The 17,102-nt window shown below is 38.2% G+C and overlaps 1 protein-coding gene across 6 annotated transcripts in view; it reads left to right on the plus strand.

Annotated features, from left to right (window-relative positions):
* Positions 1-17,102, plus strand: part of znf536 (zinc finger protein 536) — a 175,371-nt gene that overhangs the window by 154,294 nt on the left and 3,975 nt on the right. The window contains exon 7 of one of the 6 annotated variants that reach the window (XM_034299647.2): positions 851-3,070. The exons of the other annotated variants lie outside the window; for them this stretch is intronic. Coding sequence (XP_034155538.1) covers positions 851-960 — 110 coding nt within the window. The 3' untranslated portion in view covers positions 961-3,070. Of the gene's footprint in view, positions 1-850; positions 3,071-17,102 lie in introns of those variants that run through there. 6 annotated transcript variants of the gene reach the window in all.

Here is a 17,102-nt window from a genome sequence, read left to right on the forward strand (position 1 = left end):
AAAAAACAAGAGCCCGAAAAAGGGAGTAGAAAGGAAGAAATATTCAAATAACTCGATTTGTAATCTTTAAGTAACATTTATCTAAGCAAAAATCTCATAAGCTGGTATCAAATGGGTCTTTCATATAAATGCATTTAAATCAGTTGTCATTAATTATGCATGTCCTCATGCAGGCATCTGAAAGATACTTAAATGTTCATTTTGTTTTTATTGTAATTGATAATATTAGTAATATTTTGTATGAGAAGCTCATTCTGACCTGCATTAATAGGAGCAGTAACGTAAATAATAGTTCAATATGAGAGTCATGATGGCAAATTTGTGTTTATTATGTTATGTTATAATCATAACCAGCATTTCTCCTTTAAGAGTACATATACATTTTGGTAACACTTCAGTGATGTGTGTTTTAGTGTGGAGCGTATAAAGATTTACACCAGTTTTTGGCAATTTGTTATAAATGCCATGCATAGCTCTGATACTGGAAACTTTCTCTAGCTGATGTTCTTAAGTTGTGGCAATGGTTTTCAAAGCTGCAGCTAAGCGAGATCTGGGTCCACTGTGACTGTCATCTTTTTTTCAATCCCAGTTTGAGACTGTTTTCTGGATTATAGGTATAATATGACACATAATGCTTGTGTACTCAAGAACAGTGTTACCAAAATGTCTGATTTTCAATAAAGCAAAACAATTCCAGCTGCTTTGGCTTAGTTTTGTCATTTTTTTTTTCTTGTTGATCGTGTTGAGTCTTTGAATATACTCAATCATCTTGTGTGCATCAGTGTATCAGTGTGTGAGTCTCTAGTGAGCGGCCGGTGGTGTTAATCTGCATTTGTTCTCTCAACCATAGTTCATCTGTGGGCGGATGAAGAAGCTTCCAGAAGGTTTGGACCCGTTCTTGCCTCCGAGCCTAAGCTAACTGACTCTGAGATGCAGGACGCACCACTAATCAGAGAATAACTCACAAGCAAGAGCAAGAGGAGGAGGATGGCGAGGATGATGATGAAGAGGAGGAGGTGGAGGACAGAGATGAAGATGCTGATCCTAATGACAGGCAATGTGATGTTTATGACTCTAAATTTGAGTTATGGAAAGAGAACGCAAACTGATGCTCCCTGAAGGACCAAGTGAAGAAAAAAGATTTTGATGTTTAGCAAGATGGATAAAGTAACTTTGGTTCCTGTGTGTTTTGTCTATTCAATTCTGCCGTGTGTAGCTGATATACATACATACATACATACATACATACATACGATACTCTATTTTTTTCTTTTCTAGTTATTTCGTTTGCTTAGTCGCACATTCCTTGCACCAAAATGTCACCCTGACAGAATTTCCAGTTTCAACTGAGAGACTTTTTTCTTTTTTTGGACAAACTGAGCTCTCCATATTTCTCACTGCCTACTGAAACAACGCCACATGAGTGTGACTCGTAGCTGGCTCATATCTCTAAGCTTTCGGACTGTGTATTTGGAGACCAAGCACACTTGCAGCAGTTCTTTTTGAAAACCTCTTATACAAACAGCCAGTGTGAGGATGTGTGAAACAAGCATGTGCTTTCTGGAAGCAGGAAAAAGACTATATGGATGTACAGTATCCCCTTCTAAAAAAAAAAGGGACACATTAAAGGACTGTGGAGTTTTTTCTTGGACCTTGGACCTTCTAGCCGTGTTTTCTTTCGTGATGTGTTTCAGAGCGTATCCAGGACATGTGTTCAGAGCTGCTCTCTGGGAAAACAGAGCAAGCTTAGGCACAACTGTCTGAGACATTCCCGAAGCCCAGGAGTGGTGATAGCTGGACTAGTTGGCACAGCTCTTTAAAAAAAAAAAAAAGAGAGAGAGAAAAAAATGACCTGAATCTTGAACTCTGAAAAAGAAGAACACAAAACCAGGTTGACTTGCATCTCAGTCATTGAGAATCTGTTTGTAATATACTGCCACCAATCAGTGTTGCAAAGTGTTACTGACTACTGAAATGGTTTGATGTATTTACTTGTTAAAAATGATAAAAAAAAAAGAAGAAAAAGCAAACATACAAGCGAGAAACACAAATATTGTCTAGCCTTAGATACAGTCATGCGTTGTTGCATCTACAAAGCTATCTGTTTTTTGATTGTAGGCCTTAGATTGGACTTTTTTCTTTTCTAGTACTGTACTTTTTGCCTTCAACATTGTAAAGATAACATGACAAAAAAAAAAAAAAGACTGACAATCTTCTCATGTTGCTGCAAGCGTATGTCCATACAGTATATAACCCACGTCTCTCAGAAGCATAGAGAGGCTATCGACCTTTCCCCCACACATATTTTTCACTGTGATAGTATCTAAGAATCCAGTCTATACGGTACACAGCTAACTAAACTAAAATGAAGGTGTGTATGTGTGTCTGTGCGTCCCTTGACATTGTGAAAATTTTTCTCTCCGTCACTTTGTGAACTCCGGTGACCTTATTTGGTCCCTTCAGGCACACTGATCTCATTAGTGAAGGTCATCTCAAGTTCCATATTGCTCTGAACAAAATGTATTTTTACCACAACTAACCGACTAACCGTGTACAGACATGATAAAAGTGGCACAGCGAAGAGAACAGACCAAGTTCAGTTCAGTTCATTCAAATATTGATATGGTGTCTTTATTTCTTAGATAAATATCAGTGCAAAAATCTTGATTAGTTTTTGCTCCATAAATTTTGGAAACAAATGTCTAGTGTATAACGAGTGGAGGAAACTAGTAAATGGTGTTTAAGATTGGAACTATCTATCTATATAAATATATATATAAATATATATAAATGACAGGTTCAGTGGTCAGTGGGATTAGACAGATATTGACCAATCAGAGATCCATATGTATGTACACTGTTAGTAGGAGATCTGGGCTCCTATGTGTGGTACTATATAGAGCTAAAGCACAGCGTGTTTCAATCTGGGTCTTACTGAACTGAGCATTCCACCTCTGAACTGTCTTGTGAGCTGTATAATTTTCTTTGTTTGCTGTACCTTCATGGCAGATGCTTTGTTTTGTAACTACTGATCTGTACTTATAATAAAAAATAAAATGTATTCCAACTATTATACAATGATCTGTTATGCATCATGTATTAAATACGACTGGTATAATGGATAAATGAGCAGCTTTGAAGGATATGAGGTCTTATTATAAGCAGGGGTCAAATTCAAAGAAAAAAATGTATACCACAAAAAAGTCTACATGAATCTGCAGTAATGAATTAACCTAATTATGTAATGCAGTATAGTTAAATGTAAAGTAAATCCACCAAAATGAAAAATTTTGTATAAACGTTTCTGTGATGGACCGGTGCATGTGTTCCCAGGATCAGCTCTGGATCCACTGCGAGCCTGACCAGGATAAAGCACTTACTAAAAGTGAATGAATGAAAATAGACATCTTTCACTGGATGAATGTTGATAAATGTTGGTCATATCTGTTAATAATGTTTTTTTTAAATTAAAGGCTTCCAATACAATACAAAAATGTGATCTCAGAGACTTTGACCGTGGCATGTTTGTTAGTGCCAGGCAGGCTGGTTTGAGTATTTCAGTCTCCAGAGTTTACACAAAGGTGTGAAAAACAAACAAAAAAAACCATCCTGTTCTGTGGACAGAAATGCCTTGTTGATGAGAGAGGTCAGAATGACTCTGTCAGAATAAAAAAAACATGTGTACAGGTGTTCCTAATAAATTGGACAATGAGTGTATATGTATACAGTGCAACTGCAGAACCAAACATTCAGCCATGTAAGAACTTCCAAGATAACTCATGGAAGTGTGCGCGCGTGTGTGTGTGTGTGTGTGTGTGAGTGACAGAGTGGGAGGCACAGAAGCAGTGTGGACCATGACAGCTCATATTACCATTAGTGCCCCAGGCCTGGTGTAGTGTTAATACTTAGACCTGTGAAAGGCAGACAGGCAGCATGGTTTTTCTCCCGCTGTGAGCAAATATGCAGTGCTCACACTCCTGTCCTCCTACTATGCTTCTAAACTTGCATCTCTGTTATTCTGTAGTCAAACATGTGCATGTGTGTTTGAGTGTGTGACTCAGCGTTCCATGAAAAGTCCGTTACTGCCATTTGTTTACTTATTTATTTGCAATTTCGATATCTAACTCAAATGTCACAGAGGAATACTATTCATACAGGAGGAATGAAGTATGTGTTGGTTGTTAATGTTGTGAATTTATAGCTATGGTGGATGGCAGACATCCCAAAATAATAACCTTAATGCCTTTATTTGGTAAGAAATCCTGTGTACTACTGTGTGCTTTTTCTAATCTCTACGTTTATTAGAAAAGTACACTGCAGATAAGAAATATGGCTAACTAACTGACCTAATATCAGAAAATACTGAATGAGATCCAAGTATAGATAAAACTAAACAGAAGTCTGTTTACTTATTTAGCTAACTTTCCTATCTCCTACCCACACTAGCATCTATCAGGATTCTTTAGAACTGGCACTAGTGCCTATTACTTTAAAACCAATGTTAACATCCATTGAATTCTTTTGACCAGATTCTGTTTACCAGAACACTGGCTTGTGCCATAGCATAGCATGAATGGAAGGTTCGTCTTCTCCTGTTGAAAATCCAGAGTATTGAGTTTTGATACTAGAGGAAAATAATCAGCAAAGAGATGGTGTAATATGCATGACATGGACTAATGCAATGTGGGGAATGATGTAGTTTTATCTTTTATCTTTTAGTTTTATAGTTGCATTTAAGGTTGTGGAACATTCATGAAACAAGCTAGTTCCTGGTATAACTTCTGTTATAGCAGCTATAAACAATTGTTCCCTCACCAGCCTGTGTCTCTTAAAGTTAATAAGACAAAAAAAATGACATCGTGTCATGATACAGAGAAACTACAAACCATGTAAAACCATGTAAAAAAAAGAGGCTTGCCAAGGAAGGAAAAACCTAAAGGATTTTTTTTTTTACCTGCGACTGTTACAAAGCTCTAACAGTTTATTTAACATTCCAAAAATGCTAAATAAACGACTCTTTACAGAAAAGTTCACCATATCAATAATTACACACATTTATGTGTAGCATCAGCCATACAAGTCACTGTGTAAGTGGGTAATATAATAATAATGTGTGAGAACGAGCACATTAATATAAACCTGTGATTTAAATTATAGTCAGCACAACTCTCACAGCTGCTGTTATGGAAAATTATAGAAAATTACAATTAATCATCACATTCTGAATAATCAGATTCCACAATTCAACTACACTGTGATATAATAAAAATTAAATACATATAATTATGTAAAACAGGTAGCTTTGTTATATATAACAGATATAGTTTCTAGCCATAATGACACGTTATAACGTTGTAACAGTTGTGTGGCTTGTGATGAAGTGTTCAATCTTTGCCCTTGTCAACTTATTTTATATTTTCTATCACACAAGACTAATGTTTCTATGATGTCATTTACTGTATGTAGGTGAAAAGGCACTTCTCAAGGACAGCAGTACCTCATTCCATCTGTTTCTCAGGCATGGATTTACACAGTCATCCTGTTTCAGACTGGTGACAGAGGCTATTGTGTCAATAACTCCGAGGCATACAGTACGTTAACTGTCCGCTGTCTTACAGTAATGCGAGGAAACAATCCTCTACACACAGCAGTGTAGCCTGTAGGAGCATTTCCCTAACGCAGGGCCCTATTTTACTGTTTTCATCCGCTCTGAGTTACTGAGGTCTCAGAGGTAGGAAACCCGATCTCCTTTAGTCTGATGGGATCCATATTTGAGTTAACCCTACATCAGGACCCTCATGAGGGGAGCCGTCCGAGGTCAATGCCTGACTAATTTTTAAACGGATGAACTACATTAGACCAGATGTAGAGGGGCCTGGTCCCAATAAAACTCACATCCTGCAAAAAAGTAACTGTTTCACTCTCTGCTCTTGTTTTGGCCCCCTACCTTAGCAATTTTTTCACAGAACAAATCTCATGACTGCAATGTACTATCATCAAGTGTGGAGTTAAAACTCCACCAAAATAACATGGGTGTTGGATCTATCTACAAAAGACAGTGAGAAATGGACGGAGAGAGTGTCAGTATGCGCATCTCTTCTGTAGAAGTCACATATGGAAGCAGTTACTGAGTGTTTAGGAGACACTAAAGGCATTTGGTACTCATTGAACCTCTAATGGTTCTCATTGGCCAGGTGGAGTGTATGAATCTCAGTCGTCTGTGTGTGTGCAGTTTAGCACATTCCCGTCAGCATTTCGTCTCTTTGTACTTTCCCTGTCGTTATTCTTCATTCAGCAGCTCCGGCCCATCTTTCACCTCACCTCGTTCTCCATTTCGTCCTCTTGCACTGGCGCCATATTGTGCAGCTGTGTGTGCGGGAGTGCGCATGCGACTGATGTGTTTAAGATGACTGCGCGGCTGGGTTGCAGTGTGCCGGCACTTGTAGGCAGGCAGATGGTGACCTGCGCTTGAACCTGTCTTCACGCTCATTTGTTCAGCTGGCGTTCATTTCGCTCGCATTTTCAAGGGGCAGCATCCCGTAACACTCGTTTGCATTACACACGTCCTGCCAGCAGAGGGAGAGAGAGACCAGCTTATTGTGACCGGAAATCTATTTCATACCTAGACTCTAGTTTTTCCATTACACTCTCTGTAAAAGAATAAGGTGATTGTTTAAGAAGAGATTGTATGGCACCAACAGCTGCGTGTCCTGTTAGGGCATTAAATGAGATAACATCTGAACACCCAAACACCTTAAAACTTCATATCAGTATTACTAAGCATTTCCAAAAATATTGTATTTCTGAACTAGAAATGTAAAATGAAATTATCCACAAAGCATTGGGTTATTCTCACAGAATGGACTTCTGGATTAAAAAAAAATCCTCACAACAATATTATTACTTCCTAAAACAACAACAACAACAACATTAACACCCTCTATATAATGAGAGCTTTTTTTGTACTTGCACTCCTGAGAATGTATAACCAAACAAAAAGACATAATTAAGGCATTCTTTATTAATATCTTATTCTCCTTTTTTTGTTGGAATAATGATGATCCTTAAACCCAGGATTTTTATAAGGTACGATTTTTAAACAAGGTAGTTTATATATAAATCAATTCTTAACTGGATAAAGAAAGCAGGGAGATTAAAATAATTTCTGTTCTATCATTTGTGCATTAATGTCTATAATATTAAATATTTTTAACACAAAATAAAACTCTGCAAGAAGACGTTTCGTCTACAGAATTGCTCTCTCATCTCTTTTCATTTGAAATCAGCATTCGATCTTATCAGACTGTGCAGTGTTACACACACACTACACAGAACTGGTCATCCATCACCATTGGAGAGCTCTTGGTGAATACCCGGAATCTTGTGTAACCACATGCATTATGAAGGCATGCACATGACCATCCGCAGAAGTAGAACGAGTCTTCCTCTCCCTTATTATGTGTGTGTGTGTGTGTGTGTGTGTGTGTTAAATCGAGAGAGAGTGTGTGTTTGCTTTCAGGCAGGGGCTTATGAATCGATGATCATGTGGTGTAAGGGAGATAGATGGCGGCGAGCTCCGTCTTGTCTCCTCTAATTGTAAAATATTAGTTACATTAGAGTGAGTGCAGTGATTAATGGAACTTATTTGGAGGTGGCCCTCTCCTCGTCCGCCTCTTCCAAAGTCCTCTCCTCTGACTTCTCCTCCGAATTGAGTGATTTCACTTACAGCAGACAAATAGGACTCAGACGGGAAGGAAGGAGGAAGAGGAGAAATGGAGGAGAAAAGGAAAGTGAAGAATGAGGAAGAAAAGAGTGAGAAAGGCGTTATAGAGAAATAGAAAAGGAGAATGTACGACATTCGTTGGAACTCACCAGTGAAATTGTTTTGTTTTAGCATTTGTTTTTATATCTATTTGTTTTTACATCTATGATATATTTTTTCTGTGAATGTATGTGCCCCTTCACACACAAATACACACACACACACACACACACACACCTATTTATAAACAGCTAATTGCAATCATGTATGTTTCCATTCAGGTAACGTTACTGATAATAGTTTAATATAATCGTAGTGGAATAATATAATATATTTAAAAAAAATTTGAAAGAAAATGAGAAATATTGCCACCAGAAATAACTTAAAATAAAAAACAGAAATATTTTTCCATCACACAGTCTACAGCGTTTATTACACATTGTGTCTGTCTAAAGATCAGACACAAAAATAGCTCCACAACTTTCAATCTGTTCCCATAATTCTGCTCTCTAGAGAAATTTGTACAAATTTGAACTAGTATTCATATGAATCATGTTGAATCAAAAAAGGAACAAACACTAACCTGTCCCTAAGCAGAACTAAAATATATTACATTACGATATTTACAAAATAATAATAATAATAAAAAAAATTAGAATAAGATAAATCTATAGAAAGGAAGATTTGTATTTAAAAACTTTTTTACACTTTTTAAATCAAGCTTTTTAAAAGTTTCTACTAGAATGAAGCTATACTGAACCATACTTTCATTTAAAGCTGAATAGATCATAAAAAGCAACCTAATTAAAAGAAAATGAGTAAATTAGAAATTAAAACAAAACTATAACACTAATAAAGATGAGTGCAAGCAGACCATAGGCTGTGTGTGTGTGTGTGTGTGTGTGTGTGTGTGTGTTGTCAGTGAGAGCAGAGCCTCTGATCATGTTAAGCAACACAAGCAGTTCATGCTGACCTGACTGCTGACCTGACTAGCTATGCACACACACACACACACACACACACACACACACACTCTCCTCTCACGCTCTCTGATCTGTGTTTACATCTTCATATCGTCCTCCTGTGCCCATTGGAAGGGAGGATGTGTGGACTGGTGGGGATTTAATTGGCCTGGAGACCTTGAGGAGCACCTGGTATCTATAGAGGGGCACACTGACTCTCTCTCTCTCTCTCTCTCTCTCTCTCTCTCTCTCACTCACTCAACTGTGAAGAATAGCATTTGCAAATTTCTTCTTTTATGTCTTGGTATATTTGTTTAGAATTTTCACTTTCACTAGCCATGACCTCTTTTTTGCCTCTCGTGCTTTTCCTTCTACTCCTTGTCGAGGGCAAGGTTGTGTCCTTCACTATTTCCCAACACTCACACACACACACACACACACAAACACACACACACACTCTTTTCAGACATGCGGACACCCATCATGCATCTGCAGTGATAGGTCAGCAGTAGAATGTGCAGCTCTGAGCTCTGTTGGGATCGGACAAGGGAGGAAAGTAGGACTGAAGATGAGTGTTCATGAACTCTGCATCCCCAGGCCACACACACACACACACACACACACACACAAACACACACTGTCTGACATTCTACGCTCACCAAATGATGAATATACTGCCCTTTACCCATGAGTCTGAATAACTTGCAGCCAATCACAATGGTGAATTCAGGTCCACTATGGAGAGCCTTGGTTAAGCCTCTCCTGTTGTGATAGTGGAAGAGCTGAAGGGGCAAAAAAAAAAAAAAAAAAAAAACTTTGACGTCTTCACCAAACTTGAATACTTAAAATAAAAAATATATATAAATAAAGTAATTAATTAATACACTGTTCTTAAATATTGTTGGTGTATACTATGTAGATTCTACTTTTCTATATAGAAGGTTCTATATTTATATTACAGAAAAAAAATCCATAAAAGCGTTTTGAAAATAGAAAAAGAGCACATCAAGCAGGACGGAAATCGAAGTGAAAAAAAATACAGAGAAAATACAGAGTCTATTTCCGAGCTCTTGTTAACAGGTCCTTCTGGTGCAGCAATTAATGATCTAGTTCAGTGTTTAGCATGGGAGCTGATTCCCCAGTGAGGCTTTTGGAGATTTCTTTTGATACAACCGTTACTCCCCCTCCCTCCCCTGTGTGTATTCCTATGAGTTATTTGTGTGTTGGTTTTCTAGTTAAGCAGTGTGCAAGACCACTTCACCAATTCCCCAATCTGCAGGGCCGCTTTTCCTCTGAGCAGCATTCAGCACAACAGCTCCTAATAATGAAATGAAATCCAAATAAAAGGAAATCAATTCCCAATGGAGTCTGGAATGCTCAGCGAGGATTTTTCATAAAACACCACGTCCCTTTGCGGGGAATTTATTTTACGTTTGTAAATAAAGAGGCAATGAAATAATTTATTATATAATGATCCTGTAAAACCAAAAAAAGTTAAACAATAAATATATAATATGCATTTATTATAAAGGTGAGTTTTTTAGTAAAATTTGTAATGTTTACAATTAATTAAAAGAAAAAAATCCTATCAATAGTTCTTCAGCCAGGTCCCCCTTTAATTGTAAAACAAAAATTCCACAGATGACCTCAGTACAGATTCATTTTCTGAAATCTAATTAAATCAATATTTATCAGCACCACAGTGTTTTTTACTCCTTGACTTTTTTCACTCAGAGAAAACATTTTTATTAAAATATGTAATAGATTGAAGTCGACTTGTTTTAGTATTTTTATGCTTTGGGTTAAACCCATTCATTTCTAAATCACCAATCACACTGGCTAATAAGTCTAAGATCTTATCTCTCTGATAAAGATAGGTTGTGATTTTCATCACTTTAACAAAATTTAGTAAATTACAGACCCCCTGGCTATGCTTCACACAACCCTTACTCTGAAAACAGTACATTACGTTTATACAATCCAATGTGAAATTTAGTGTAAGCATCACGGCACCTACACTACTGGCAAATATTAGAGTGAGCTTCACACTGAAAGCTATGTTTCCCTGTAAGATGAGCTTTTGGGTCCAAAAGTTAAATATGAAGCACAAAACTGGCATAGTGGTGACAATAATAGCGATGAAACTGCTTCGTAAAAAAACAAAGCAAAAAACAAAACAAAACATTAATTTGTATATTAAAATATGCTTCTGTACTGTACTGTAAACACTGTAAACAGTAATAATACAGAATTATAAAATTCTGAAATAACGGTGTGTCTATTAAAAAAAGTATTTCTTCCAGTGTAAATCTGTGCAGTTAATGAGCATTAGCAGTTGAGCCGTGTTTAGCCGTGTGTGTGTGTGTGTGTGCTACAGCATATACACTGACACACAGCGAGGTCAGACTTAAAGGAGTGTAATGCGGGGTTTTAGCGCGGCCCCTTAGTCACCAGGCTCCTGCGAGCAGGTGGGAAGAGATAGTGCGTGGCACGCTAGCATTGCGGGGGGATTTGGATGTTTGCGAGCGTGCTTTGCTGAGTAATCTCCCAGCCTTTATAACATACAGGTTATTATTGGCCGACAGATGGTGCATCACATTTTACTGCTCACACCTTCTGTGGCTCATGCTCTCCCCAGACAGCCTCTCGCTCACAGTTTTTCTCTCTCTTTTCACTCACTTCAGAGAGAGGAGTGTGACACACACATACACACACACACACACACACACACACACAGAGGAAAAGCATGCACTTACACACAGGATAAATCCTCACAAAGAAAAATTACCTACTTTTACAGGGAGAGGATTGAGTCTGAAAGTTTGTAGCACAATAAATGACACACACACACACACACTTTGTTAGCGCACTCAAATAATCCTCTACTGTATAAGTTAATTATGGAGTACTTGAAATGCAGTGGCTTAACTCTAGCTTCTCTGTCCTGGAGATGTTGCTATCACTAACAGAATTCATGTACCTGTCTTTTGATTTGCACAATCACACTGAGTTGCCATGTTATTATTTTTTTAATTTGTGTAAAAATGAACTAATAAGCTGACAAGTCACTGTATGTAAGTATGTATAATGCACAAAGTGCTTCTTCACCAAATAGTATGATAAAGTACAGTTACAAATCAAAATTCAGAAGTATTCAGACCCTGGTAGAGTCTGCGTGTTTGTTTCAGATCACAGTATGGTACCTGTGAAAGTGGGTAGAGTTCTCTAAAGCAGTGGTTCTTAAAGTGAGGTCCAGGGCCCCCCAGGGATCCTTCAAGCATAGCCACTGGGTCCGTGGTTCTTTATTTTGTTACAGTGGTGGAAATCACAGCCCACATTGTTAGTTATTATATATTACTATTTTATAAAGTTATTATATTTAGGGGTCCAAGCACCAAAGTCAACTCAGACCTAATGTGGTCTGATTCAGGAATAGAAAGCTCCATGGCTCCAAACATAATGTGAAAAATGTAAATAATGTTCATGAAATACTGAGCAGGTCTGTGTAATTTATTTACAGTTAAAGGAGTCCAAAAAGTTTGAGAACCACTGTGTAGAGGTTATGGGGTGGTGGTCATTATTTTGAAAACAAAACTTGGGCTGTGTTCTAAATTACACATTAATGTACTAAATATTATGTCAAAACAGTATGCATCATTTTGTTAGTTCGTATAGTGGAGCACTTGTGGAGCTTGGGTTACTGCATGTGTGGAGTTTCATGTTCTTCCCGTGTCCGTGTGGATTTCCTCTGGGTTCTCCTTGGCTACTCTAAATTGCCCCTAGGCGGGAATATGTGTCCTGCAATGAACTGGTGTCCCATTCCTGTCTTATGCACAGTGTTCATAGGATGGGCTCCGGATCCACCATGACTCTGACCAGCATGAAGCCTTTACTTAGAACTCCCCCTATGTTCACAAGCACCATTACACAATGGGAAATGGACTAGTCATTCCGAGAAGTGTTTGAATAGTGTCTGATTAGTACCATGTTGTACTGAAAATGAGTTGTATTACACATTCCTGTTTAGTAACTAATAAATCCAGTACATCAACTGAATCAAGTTTGCTCTCACAGGACTTGCTCTTCAGATTCAAGGTTTCCTCCAACTAAAGCATGTAAATGGCGATTACATTTGATCCCTTGCTTAAGAGCGATGAGAAAATTATTTGGCACAGCGTGTGCTGTGACGAGAATACGAGAGTAAATCACACACACACACACACACACACACACACAGGGCTAACGGAAGTCTCACTCTTTCTTTCCTTCGGCTTTTTCATTCAATCTCAGGGTAGAATTACTGTTTCTGAGCATCTGAAAGTCATTAGAGGTTCTGCAGTCTGTCAGGTGCCAGTTTATACGTGTGCACACACATACACACACACACACAAACACAGGCCCACCTTTAGAAAGCCACATTGCAGAATCACAGACACGTTTGACATGCTCATATGCTATTATTTTTCAAACAGAGGTATCATACGGAGCTCAAGTGTGTGCGCACACACACACACACACACACACACACACACAGACACACACACACACACAGTAAAAGTGCTGAAGCCCTGCAGGTTCTTTCTGCTGCGCAGGGCTGGGGATTCGTCATGTGCTGATGAGCTGCTATAATAATGTATGAGCAAATCACAAGCATTCTGCAAATTAATCATTTTTCTTCCCCCATCTTTCTCTCTCTGTCTCTCATTCTCTCTCACTTCTCTGTCAGTCTCTCTCTCTGTCTCTCTCTCCACACACACACACACAAACACACATACACAGAGCCTTTGTTGCGCGGCTCGTGGAGGGAGGTTTCTTGCAGGCAGGCAGGCGGAGGTGAGAGGCGCTCTCTCTCACAGATGGTAACTCTGGCATCAGATGGAATTTATATAAGAGTGGTTCTGATTACATGCCAAACCACCACCGTGTGTGCCTGCACGGATATGTGTGTGTGTTTGTGTGTGTTCGTGTGTGTGTGTGTGCTGGCATGCATACCACTACATAAATCCCTACCTGCGTTTCTGCATTTGCTGTATCATATGTATCATGTGCATCATGTTTACATGTTTGTGTGTTGTCTAGTTATGAATATGTGTGTGTGTGTGTGTGTGTCAGTGTTTACAAGACTGAGCAAAAGACTGAGACACAATCATCAGAATGACCACAAGAGGGAGCATTAGAGGGTTATACCAAAAAAAAAAAAAAAAAAAAAAGAATGAGGTCGGAGCATTGATATGAGTTTAACTCCTAGGAAAGGTTAAAATACTGTAATGATAGCAACTCAGTCATTTATAAATAACAAGATGGAGCGAAGGAGTGGGGGATGGAGAAATGGAGTGGTATGGTGGAAGTGGGTGTTATCGTTCATTTCCCCTCCTCCTCCTCCTCCAGCGTCTGATCTCCGCACATAAGGCCTTCAGGGGTTAATTAGGCAATCCTGATAATAGCACACTCATGAAAACGAGAGCACACTACTTCTCTTTCATTCTCTCTCTAATCTTAGTCAGTAACTTTTTTGCAAAAAAAAAAAAGAAAGGCAGTAAACTCCAGTTTTCGATTTTTGTTTGTAACTTGTTTAGTGTTTGTGATCATGTGTGCTACTGCAGGAAGAGTGTTGTATTTGAGAATAGTGATGGTGGTGGACTGGAATTTGCCATCCTGCTTCATGTCACTTAGCACCTCATAATACACACTCAGAAAAAAAAAGTACTAAACTGTAACGTTGAGTGCAAAAGTTTGTATACCCCATAACAAAATAAAGTAGATGAGTGCATTTAATTAATATTTAACATCAAGTATTTTAGGTTGTACAGATGATTGTTTTTTATCACAAGTAAGAAAATAGTCAAACAGTGTGTGTTAATATATTAACAGTGTACATAATGAGATTTAAAAGTTTCCATCTCTTTTTCAAACTTGCCCTCAAACAACATTACTATTTAATTTTTTTTTTATTTTACTATTTACATTACTAACATTATTTTCTAGTGAATTTTTAGAGTAACATCATAATAGTTGAGAGCCAACAACATAGAGTCTTCCAGCATACAGTCTAGCAGCTTGTTTTGAGTGGTTTTAGACGTACCTTGTTCAAGTGTGTTCAATACCTCAAGTGTGTTTCCCATCTCTCCCATGTCTCACACAGAAGAGTTAATATTATTAAGCAGGGTTGCCGGGTTCCAGCAAAATTCCCTGCCCAATTACATCTGAAAAACCCACACAACAGACGTTAAACTAGCCCATACTTATCCTGGGCATTGGAAAATGGAGATACATTTAAACACATTTTTAAATTAACTTTTGTTGAATGGTTGATTTTATATATATATACATCTTTTGTATCCTCTCAGTTATGATCTCCCAGATATATATTTTTTTATAATATGTATTATCTGCACCCGTGGAATATATGTAATTAATACAGATTACAGACAACAATTTTCATACATTTCCATGAACCGAGAAAAGAAAAGAAAAGAAAAGAAAATCTGTTTACTAAAACTCACTTACGTTCACTTACATTACAGTATAATGGAGGTCTGAGGGCAGTTCTTGGGGCGGTTAGAATGTGTTCATGAATTCTTCAGTCAAATGTATTTGTAAATTAAGCTCTGAATCTGTTTAATTTGTCTATTTTGGGAAATATTGAGTGTTACTGAGGTAGAAACATGAGCTGAAATGACTCAATTTTCACCTGATTGTACACAGATACCACAAAATCATTTTTTACATTGCTCCAGTGTTTAAAGGTTAGATTCAACTCAATGAGAACAGTTTCACTAAGACTTTCTCTTCTATCTGGCTGGTCATATTTGTTAGAGAGTAATGGTTGTAATTTGGAATTTGCATTATATACTGTATTGAACATTTCATTTTTAACAGAATTCAACAACTTCAGTAAACAGCTTTTCTGTTCTTGGTTAACATGTTATGATTATCTGTGGTAATAGCATATATGCTTTTTTATCTGACAGTGCATTGGTGTGTGAGGGTGTGTGTAACCCAGCTATTTATACACAAGTAGAATTTGACCTTTTCTATTGAAATTATTACTACTACTACTACTACTACAACTAATAATAATAATACAACCTGCATTGCCATTTTTATTTTCCTTTACACACACACACACACACTCTCTTTCTCTCTCTCTCTCTCTCTCTCTCTCTCACACACACACACACAGAGCGAGAGAGAGAGAGAGAGAGAGAGAGAGAGAAAGTGAGCTTACAGAGTGTGGATCTTTTATTCATACTGGATTAAAAATGGATGCGCTCTTTACCTTAGACGGACCCTGCTTTGACAATAACAGAGAGCTCAATCGGTGTTTTGCCAGCACTTTGGCCGAGGAGGGAAGGGATGGAGTGAGAAGGGGGGTCAGGGTGTGTGTGTGTGTGTAGGGATGGAGGGGGGGACTTGTTGGGCCAACACTGGCTTTTTCTTTAAGTGTAAAATCGGATGAGGAAATTCTGCCTCTCGGACTTGGCGTAATGTAAGAGAGTGTGAAATTAAAGGGCGCATGAATAAGAGTGGGCCAGCATTGTGTGGCGCCGGCTCGCTTATCGAAAAATTCAGACAACTGGAACATCGAAAGCCCCAAAACTTGTAGCAATCCCCTTTGTGCTGCAGCCTGAGCAGACATTGTAGTATTTGAAAGCCGCTGAGACTCCAAAGCCAAACTCAAAACGCTTATAAATCCTGTCTTTTTCAGCCACACAGAGCATGTGTGTGTGTGTGTGTGTTTGTTTGTTTATGTGTTTGTGTGTGTGTGTGGCGGGGGGGGAGAAGGCTGATATCCACAATGCATTCCTGCCACACCTTTAATGCAACCTCTTTACATGCAGCGGACCTCGCTGGCTGCTATTTTAAACCCCATGTTAATTTGATTTAGTGCTTTTCAAATTGAATTGAGAAAAATGGAGAGCAAATGTACTGTTATTAATGTCCTAAAGTAGTGTGCAGCTGAGAGTGTCTGGCTTTGCTTTAAGTGGACGGAGCCGATAAGAGAGCACCGATATGATAGGCACGTAATCTGCATCATTCGAGCTTGTGTGGCCTAATAGGAGCCTTTGTGTACAACTCAGTGGTGATCAGATCCAATATGCAGTGCAGCAAAGAACTTCAGGACTGTGAGGAAAAGTCAATATCTTTATCTGAATGGCTGAGAATGTTTTCTTTAAAAAGGAGCATCCAAAATGAATCCAAAAACTAGAACTAGATCCCGTGAATTAGGTATCACTAACACAGTGTGCCAAAGAGCCAGTGTTCTAATGTTAACTTATTGTTTCATAACTGATTTGCATTCATCTGTCCTTTGGATTTTGTAATCTATAAACTTATCTATCTGGTAATCTATAAACTTAACGTTTCATGGGCAAAGT

This window comes from Pangasianodon hypophthalmus, chromosome 25 (assembly GCF_027358585.1).
Source record: "Pangasianodon hypophthalmus isolate fPanHyp1 chromosome 25, fPanHyp1.pri, whole genome shotgun sequence".
Taxonomy (NCBI): Eukaryota; Metazoa; Chordata; class Actinopteri; order Siluriformes; family Pangasiidae; genus Pangasianodon; species Pangasianodon hypophthalmus.